This window comes from Rhagoletis zephyria, unplaced genomic scaffold (assembly GCF_001687245.7).
Source record: "Rhagoletis zephyria isolate East Lansing unplaced genomic scaffold, Rhagoletis_zephyria_1.1 Rzeph_scaffold_00926, whole genome shotgun sequence".
Classification (NCBI taxonomy): Eukaryota; Metazoa; Arthropoda; class Insecta; order Diptera; family Tephritidae; genus Rhagoletis; species Rhagoletis zephyria.
The window spans coordinates 162,582-172,511 of NW_016158010.1; the positions used below are offsets into that span (position 1 = coordinate 162,582).

The window sequence follows — 9,930 nt, forward strand, 5'->3', positions numbered from 1 at the left end:
GAGTTCCTATGGAGTCTCTTTTCTGGCAAAAATATCTGCGACAAACGATGGTTAGTGGCTCTTCTACCTGCATTCTGGCCGGTGAAATCGTTTTAGAAGAGTACCTTTGAAACATTAGTTTCCTAAAATGTCACTGTGGTCTGGTCCAATTGCTTTCTGCAGAACAGTTGGCGCTAGTATCCAGAGTAGATGCGGGTCGTGGAGAGCCATTTCTGCTCTGTAAACCTTCCAAGAAAACAATTTTGTGGGAAAGGAATTTAACCTGAGAATTCTCAATAAATCTGACTAAAAAATGCTGCACCTCAGTCTAGCAAACGCCGAAGACTTACAGAGAATGTGGTTTATACTATCCTGGTAATTAGCCTTACCAGGGCTTGTGACTCCCTTTTTCTTGGTTTAAGAAGGATTTTCGTCACTATCCTATCTGGCCTTTTCAGGAAACTTGTGATTGTTTTACAGATATTAGAACTCTCACGAGTCTTATTCAGAAGATTCTTGATTGGGCTGGCAGTTCCCACTATAATTGGCAACGGTTCAGTTAGGTAATCCAAAGATCAGGCTTCGAGTGATAGGCTTATTGTAAGATCTTTTTATACAACTTCTAAACAGAAAGTCCTATTCGAAAGAGCCCTGCGTAAAGCGCTTACTAAGAACAGTTATGACCAAAACATATCCCGCGGTTGAGGCTCTTTAATGCTCTCTATAGATTTTATATGGACACTTATAGGGTGAAAGCTTCGCCTGATTTAAAACAGGGACGACGATCAGGGAGAGGCTTTACCCTGCTGTCGTCCATATGGAAGCTTTTGGAGAAAAGTATTTTAGAACTTTCTAAAGGTTTTATATGGATCCTTATGGAGTAAAATCTTCCAGGGAAGGAGAGAGGTTTTACTCTATATAGACGACAACTGATAGTCATTGTTGTGAATCAAAGACGACAAGAGGAAGCTTCTGCATTGTAACTGTTCATATAAAATCTATAGAAAGCTCTAAAAAGCTCTTCTTCAAAAGCTTCCAGCAGAAGCTTTCACTCTGCAAGTGGCCATAAAAAGTTAAAGAGCTTTTGTCGAAGTGGAAGCTTTCTCTCCATAAGTGTCCATATGAAATCTATAGAAAGCTCCAAAAAGCTTTTACTCTGTAAGTGTCCATAAAAAATTCATAGAAAGCTCCAAAAGGATTTTATAGAAAAACTTCCAGTGGAAGCTTTTACTCTGTAAGTGTCCATATAAAATCTATAGAAAGCTCTAGAACGCTTTTTTCTCAGTAGATGTTTTGGAAACGACCGATTTAAGAGCACGCTTCATTTTTCCGACTGAGTCGCTAAAAATACATTCCAACGCATCTGGTAGTCAGAATAGTTTCAGCAACTTTGGGAACCTATGCCACAGCAAGGTTAATTTTTTTCTCTAACAAATGAAAGGACCACAAAAGCAAAAACTATGCTAAGTTTTTTCGCTTACTAATTACAATTAAAACAAATTACCGTCAAGGAGAAATGCGTTCTCTATTTACCAAGCTATCACTTGCCTACTTCATTAGCTATGTAAATACGGCCAGACCTACATGCAGATATTATATTTACTCTTCTACATATTGCTAATGAAGTTATGACATGACACCAAGAGCTGTATGAATAGAATCCTTTTAAGCAGAGGGTAAAAAATATGTTTCATATCAAAAATAAAAGTGGTCTACCACAGAGTAGTCATATTGCTGCTAACCATTGAGGGCCGAACAACTGCCAACTACGCATAAAACTTCACCGTTTGGAGCACAACGCTAACAGCTCGGCACACTAACTGGCTTGTAACACAAAAAGCATGCGAAATTGCCAAAAAATACGATTCTTACATTGATCTGGCGTACACCAGTGTGCAGTCAGACAAATCAGCATTTGGTTTGGACTTCAATTTATTGAAGTGTATGTCGGAATTACCCACATACATATTGGATATTGGGCGCAGTCAAACAAAGAACGTGAGCTCGTATATAACAGTTTTAGCCTCTTTGTGTTACCAACTTTCGCGGCGGCAGCAGACCCTTCGACGTCGATGTACCTACAACACATTTTGAGTATTTTGAATGCGAAGCAAACGCGCAAACATTTCCACAAATACATATTCATATGGCGCGATGCAAAGCTAGAACAGCTGAGTGCACTTTTCGAAGCCGTGTGGCAGCACAAGCAAATATTGAATTGAATGCAATTGTACTCACTGACCAGCGGCCCATAAACACATTTGAGCCCTTAACGCCGCAGGGGTTTGCAGTGAAACACATCACAGATGACGAATATTTCTACGACAAGTTGAAGAATCTACATATATGAGGGATTCACAACGGTGTCGTAAGTATTGTATTGTTGTATGTCGTAAACTTTAAAAGCTTAAATAAATGTTTATGGAACTTGAAACCACAACTAACTATTTTTTAGCACTGCGAGAGTGCATAATATGACTTTGATGGTACTTTTCGCACCCCCTCAATATATTTTTTAGGCGTTTAATGTTTACGACATACAACAATACGACACTTACGACACCGTTGTGAATACCCCAATAGTAGATGAGCTACGCATAGCAATGTTCAAGGAGTTCTTACGCGCTAAACCGCGCGTCGTTGCCACAGCTGGGCTACACAGGCGTGGATGGGCTGCTCGCGAGCGTCTGTATATGCAGCCAGCTAGCCAGCTGATAATGAATATTACGGCGCTTGCACGCGTTTGGTTTTCGTGGCAGACCGGTTTTCCGATAGTACCGCATATTTCTTCTAGTTTCTAGTTTTTATACCCGAGCGCACTTGTGCACAAGGGTATTATAACTTTGTTCACATAACGGTTGTTTGTAACAGGCAAAACGAATCGAGATTGATAAAGACAATTGTATAAATAAATGATCAGAATGAAAAGAGAAATCGATTAAGCGGTGTTTGTCCGTCCGTCCGTCCGTCCGTCTGTTCACACGATAACTCGAGTAAAAATTGAGATATCTTAACGAAACTTGGTATGTGTACTTCTTTCGGGCGTAGGACGGATGGTATTGAAAATAGGCAAAATCGGGCAATAACCAAGCCTACCTGCCATATAACGGTAGTTTTCAGAAATACGAATACTGCGATATTTTAGTTACTACTGAAGATTTTTTTGTTTTATTTTTTATTTTTATTTTTTATTTTTATTTTTTATTATTTTCTTCTCATTTAAATCCTAGGATTCTAAGGATTCTTAGATTCTCGATATAGTGCCCGCATATTCATCATGAATCGTCATTTTTATCTGGTAACACTATGGACAGAAAAATCTGTCTATGTGAGGCTTTTACTAGTCAGCCAGTTCTACCTAACCTTCCCATTTATTTTTATTTTTTGTTTTAAAAGAAAAAAACACATTTTTTATTGAATTTTATTTTTTAGAAAACTTATCGCTAAAAAATAAAACAGAATAACGCTAAGACCTAGTAGTAGGTGTTTCAATTAGTGTTTCGAAACACAGAAAAGCGCTTGCAAGATAGTTGCCAGAATCGACAATTGCCTTACGAAAGGTGAGTTGAAAACAGTTGCCAGAATTGCCCCGTAAATATAAAAAATAGTAATATTTCGAGTACATACGCTTTGGCAACACTTTCCATATTCGAACTCTATTTATGTTTTTTTTCTTTACGTAGTTCTTGTCATTTTCCTTTCTCCCAAAAAAATAAAAATAAATAAACAAACAAATTTACATATTTGGTTGAAATTGTTTTTGAATTGTGCCAAAATTTTTAGTGAAAGTTTAAATAAAATTAAAATTTAAGTATAGTCCTATATGATGAACAGCGGTCAAGAGTTCGATTCGCAGCTCACAGAGGACTTTCTACTATTTCTCGACCTGTGCCCGCATCCCAATAAAGTTTTCCAGCCAAATTCCGAAGAAAGCTGTTTGGCGATAAAGTGGCTAGATAAGCTGTGTCGCTACGAATGTGCCGATTTGGGTGAGCGACGCATGCGCAACATCTACATGAGCTATCTGTGCTGTTGCCTCATTGAAGGCGCACTAAAAGGACCATTTGCCAGCCAGCCGCGGGGTGGACGCCTCCAGAGTGTACAGAGCGTAGACTTCAATGCAACAAAAAAGCAGCCACTCTCCTGTCCTTCGCCGATGAGAGGTGATTTTCATCATCACCAATTTAAAAACCTTTATTAATATATATATATATATATTTAGTAAAGCCCTACAAGGAGTGCGATGATGGAAAATCAAGTCCTGGTAATGATAACTGCGATCAGCAGCTGGGTAGCTGCTGCTTCAGTAACGATGGTGGTGGCGGCGGCAGTTTCAATGGCGCTCGTGTCAGTATCGGCAGTAGTCGTGTTGGTGTTCGTTTTGGCGGTGGTAGTACCACACGCGAGCTTATGCGCTGCGGTCGAGAGGTGCACTTCAGTCCCGACATTCAATGTGATTCGGATATGGGCATGAAACCTACAACGGGCAATATTTTTAACAAATATGTGCTAGGTGAAATTACTGCGCCTAGCGCCTTTAATTCGTTTGCTTCGAACTATGACGCATCGTGTGACTCGTGTAAGGAATACGATCCATATTGGCAGGCGAAGCAGACAATCCGGCAAGATGCGGCCACCTTATTGGAAGCAATTCGCGCAGAGCTGCGTGGTGAAGTTGGCAGCAATTGCAATGATTATTTGGAAAGTGAGCTGGTGCGTTATAAGAATTTCATAATGAATTTCTCGAGTATTGCTTTCGTTCTCGATACGCTGAAATCGCTACCAGCATTGCGTACATTTCTATTGATAAATTTGCAAAATGATTTAATCAAATTAATTACAGACAATTGCCGTTGAGGTGGGGGAGCGCTGAGCATATGTCATGTCTGAAAAGTGTAATGTTGAGATAAATTTGTGTGCGTATCTGCTTGCTTGCTGTATGTCGCTTTAGCCATGGCTAGCGCTTTGGTAGTGTGCTCTTTGATTTATGTTCGAAATAAAGTTGTGATTTTAAATATTAATTATACGATGCTGTCGGTGTGAGAAGCTGAAGTCCATTTCTTCCCGATTTTCGTTCGCAAACCAGACAGCTCTTAGAGAAAGGATTTAGTGCTTCTCAGAAGAAGGAGAAACTGCTGTCTGAAAGATCCTTGTATACCAACTTAGCATTCGCAAAAAAAAGCACTGTTTCGGAAAACAAATTCCAATGACAATGAGACTACCGCAGACGCGCTTGTAGCTAGTAAGGCAACCTTTGCAAAGAGAACATATTGCCCATGAGTCTAGCTACGTAAGATTGTAAGCAAAAACGTTATGCGCTCGAAATGAAGTTCAGTAGGCAGCTGCTGCTCACCACAGAGAGTGCCTCGATTGTTTTAATACAATTCTACCCTAGCGAAAGTAGGCCAGCGGAGAAGAAAGTGCTCCTTTCCGTTCTCCACACAGCTCGGGATATACATACATTGGCTAGTGATCTAGTAGCACCGAGAGATAGTGCATGGTCTGTTGATGAAGCTTCTTTAACCACCTAGCTATACCACCGGGCAGCAGGACCTTACATCTTTACATGCCGAGATTTTCGCACTAGCACTAGGTTTCCAAAAGCGTGATCAGATCATCCCGAATTAGTGCCGATCGCACCGTATGCGCTCCCAAAAGCTCTGATTACTGCTGAAAACATCTACTACTTAAATAAATTAGTTTCAGTAAAGAAACAAAATTTTAGATGAAGCTTTTCTATATTGAGGTTCATATATGTACAATATAATTACTAGGTGATCTTAGAACGAAAAACCGGAGAACGTGAAAGTATGCTCTGCTTAAATTTTGATACTTCAAAACTTTTAACGTGTTCATCGGCTTTTCGAGGAATACCCCTACTATAAATATTGTACCTACCACAAAAATCTTGGCGTATTGAATAATTTTTTCGATGTGTAGCATCATTGGCTTCTTGAGATATGGATATCAAATGATGCCGATAACAATAATTGAAGCTATCGATATCTATGCATACATATGTCGAGAAATATCGATAACCAAAAAAATATATTGACCATGGTATATGTATACGGTGACCATCCGTCCTGTATTATACGGGACAGTCCTCTTTTTTGACCCATTGTACTGGCAATTTATTTATTTTATACGGGACGCCAAATGTTCTGTATTTCTTTTAATGTCCTAGTTTTGTCCCGTATTCGGTGTTTCGATGCCTTAACAAGCTCATTAAAATGACATGCCTATGAACGAGTTTTAAGTGATGTTGGTATATGATGGTAATTTTCTCCATAAACAAATACTACCTTCTAATCTGAATGCCTGTGTTTCGATTCGAGGAATATACAGTGAGCAAAATATAAATTAGGACTTGACACTTTAGCAAAGTTTGGCTATTTTTCCTTAGTTTCTTTAATATTTATTATTTTTTATGAAAGTAAACAAAAAAACATATAATACTGTTTTTGTGCGACTGCTAACACCAGGCGCCTAAATTCGTGCTATGTGCTGCTACATGTCAAATTTCCTTCATTAAATTAATGAAATTTTCGCACATGCACTTCTCAACTGCCATGTAATAAAACTTTCTTTAGTTATAATTTGATGGCTGTTCAAAGTATGGTAAATGAACTTTACGATTGGCCACACTGCCTACACACTTTTTACTTAAATATATAACCGATGCTCGGCCTAGTCTGCTGCATCCTCCGGACAATGCTTCCGGAGCCATTTGCGGACTCTGCATGACATACAATCTTGCAGAGGCGGTAAAAGAACTTTACCATTGGCCACAGTTCCTACCCACTATTTTTGCACCTATAAATTATTTTTTTTATACTCTCACTGAGTTTTTAAAATACCAAATTTCTAACTTCGTGCAAAAAACTATAAAAATTAATTCTGCAAGGTTTCAGCAAAATTTCAAACTCTTTAATTAGAACCTTTAGAAAAAATTTGGTTTGCAGTTTTGTACCTCATTAAAATTGAGTATAATAATGTGCCGCTCATTTACTTCTCTTTTAAAAAAATGGTCGAACATATTTACCTACTTTGTATGAAAAAGATGCGCAACATCGTCAACAAAAACGAATTGTCAAAGTTAACGGTAAGTCTTGGTGACTTCACAATCGCACTTAAGTTATTATACTAAAATTTAAAGTTTTTTTAAACAAGTTATGCGGGGTACAAATCTCGGGGAAAATTTCCTACAAATTTGTGATGTTTCTGCAAGGATGCTGTTTCAAGGCTAATCATTGAAGAAGGCTTTAAGATCCGTAAGTTTTTGACGAAAAAATCTGCATAATTTTTTTTTGTCCCGTATTCGGCTATCATAAATATGGTCACCGTATATATGTATCTACCTATTAAATTTATCCACATATTTCGATATATGTAGATAATAGTAGAAAAAATATCGATAAATTATCGATAACGGTATCGGACTAATGTAACGACATGTATGTATTGCATATAACGGTATCAAATGACGCCGATGACAATAATTGTAGCTATCGATATTGATAAATATCGATTAATGTATACATAAATATCGATTTCGAAAGCAACAGCGACAAAGATAAAATATGGTATTTTTAACGATGAAATTTATAGATAGCTAATCTAAGAATATGAGCGTACATAAAATATGAAGAATATGAATAATGTACAAAAAAATTTCGATTAAGTTATCGATAACATTATGGATATTGAAAAAACAATAAAATTATTGATAATGGTAACCATAAAAATCGTAAAAACATCGATGTTTTCAAGTATGTTTTGTGTATGGTCGCGGTATTTTTGTAAGGCCATATTTTTTAGCCGAACGTAGCTGTCACCTTTCACATTTTTCGTCATATCCTCGGCAATTACAGCCGGGTCTTAAAGTGTGATACATATACCGCTGTTCTTGTCTCTTACAAATAATTTTTAAGCGTCTTCAAAAAAAGGAGGAGGTTATCAATTCGTTGGAATATTTTTTAAATTTTTTTTATCTATGTTACCGCATAACTTTAGACCACGTTAACCGATATCTTTTTTTTTAAGGCAAGGTGGTCCAATACTAATTTGGTTTAGATCTGATCATTGGATCATGATGAAGTTAACGGTACTCTTAAATTTGTATATGTAAATTACTTGTTTTGTTTCGAAGTTCATTGACGTCAAGTGTACATATCACGTTCTGGTACTTACCCACCAGATCTCAGTTATTATTCTATTGTACCACCCTAATGCTAGTAAAATAAAAAATCAGCAAAAATCATGAATCTTTTGCTAAGCAAGTATTTCGTTTAAACCAGTAGAACTTTGAAAATAATTTTACGAAATTAAAATTTTTTAATTAGCACCTTCGCCAAACATTTGCAACGTCTTTTGTAAAACGATTTTTTTTTTTCAAAATAATACCAAAAAATTTCTATTCAACAACTAGTGAAAAATACTTTATATTTATTTATAAATGAACAAAAAAGAAATTGACCACAAAGCATGAAATGTGATGAAAGAAAAATTTGCATAATCTATAAAGTGGTACAGCTGCAAAAGGAAGAGACGCCAATTGAAAGTGCCGCAAAAGCTGATCGAAAGAAAGGCTTCCATAAAGTGTTCAACATGTGCCTGAGTTTAAGGAATCTATGTAATACATGCAGAGGTTTGTAGCACAAAATATGTATTAAATGCATAAATGTTTTAATGGACATTAGGATGCATCACTCGCAAAAAAATAAAAATAAAAATAAAAAATAAAAAACTAGTACTTATTTCATTGGAAGATTTACGTGAGCTGGCCATATTTGAAAGTACCAAAAATCAATTTTTTTTTAAATAAAATTAGTTTAAAAAAAAATATTTTTTCTAAAAAGTCACCTCAGATAATAGAAGAGTTTAAGATTTAAAGGTCTACATAAAACTATTTAAAAAATTGTATCAACGGAATCAAAATAATGAGATTTTTTAGAGGTATTTTCAAATCGGCCCGGCACACGTAAACCGAAATATTTTGCGGAATTCTTAAACCATAATAAATTTTATAATTCCGGTGGAAAAGCCGCATCCTAGTGTACATACATGTTGTATGTAATTAAAAAAAAAACTTTAAATTTAAGAAATGCTAATACATATATACAGCTACGTCTTGCGAAATAACCAATTGCTTCTAATAAACACATATTTTATTTGCCAAATTAGCAATCTAATCATATGTGATTAATCTCTGTCGAGCCTCTTATTTTTATTATTTATTTTTTCGTATATTTTTGAAAATAATTTGTGCCCTCAGTAAAGTCACAAATCGCTTGGGTGTGTTTTTCTTCTTCTTATGTAGACTCACAGACGACCACGAGGAATTTTTTTTCGATTCTAAAAATAAATGCATTTAATGCTTTGCTGTTCACACTGTCACATTGCTACTTATTTACTTATGTCGTCGTCTGCTTTCTGCAGGCTAATATATACTTATACTCACCTAACAACAGTTGAAGAAAGTACCAGTGCCAATTCAGTCTGAAAGTCTGAAAACATTTCGTTTTCCAGTTTTCTATTGCGAAATTTTGCGATTTTTTTCGAAAATTTTCTTTTAGAAGTGTTGTTTACTTTGCTCGCTTCCATTTTCTTTTGTCTCTATGAACTTTCTTCTGCCAACATCGCTGCTTTAACGCAATTTTGAGCAAACGCCAAAAATTCTAAAAATTTGTTTAACGAAACTATTTTTATTGTTCGGATATTTTAAAGTTCTAGTCATTCCATTTGCTTGAATTCCAAACACTTTCTGTACATACATAGGTATTTAGTATAAAGACTAGTTTGCTTTATAATAATGAATTTTTACGATATTTGAATATTTTGTTTTTTTTTTATTTTGTGCTCATAAATTAATAAATTAATTTAAATATGACCCAAATACATAGTTGAAACGTGCACATATACAACCTACATACATTTGTACATATGTAG

At 36.0% G+C, this 9,930-nt stretch overlaps 1 protein-coding gene across 1 annotated transcript; it reads left to right on the forward strand.

The window, feature by feature from the left end:
• The first annotated feature begins 3,802 nt into the window (after positions 1-3,802).
• LOC108362085 (uncharacterized) lies at positions 3,803-4,836 on the forward strand. The gene is made up of 2 exons (XM_017614935.1): positions 3,803-4,142; positions 4,202-4,836. The coding sequence occupies exons 1-2, from the start codon at positions 3,803-3,805 to the stop codon at positions 4,834-4,836; spliced, it is 975 nt and encodes a 324-aa protein (XP_017470424.1).
• Positions 4,837-9,930: the final 5,094 nt, after the last annotated feature.

Excerpts from the sequence above, each read along its gene's own strand:
- LOC108362085 (XM_017614935.1), top strand. The coding sequence starts at position 3,803 with ATGATGAACAGCGGTCAAGAGTTCGATTCGCAGCTCACAGAGGACTTT. Across the intron at positions 4,143-4,201 it reads CTGTCCTTCGCCGATGAGAG|TAAAGCCCTACAAGGAGTGC; the intron begins GTGATTTTCATC and ends ATATATATTTAG.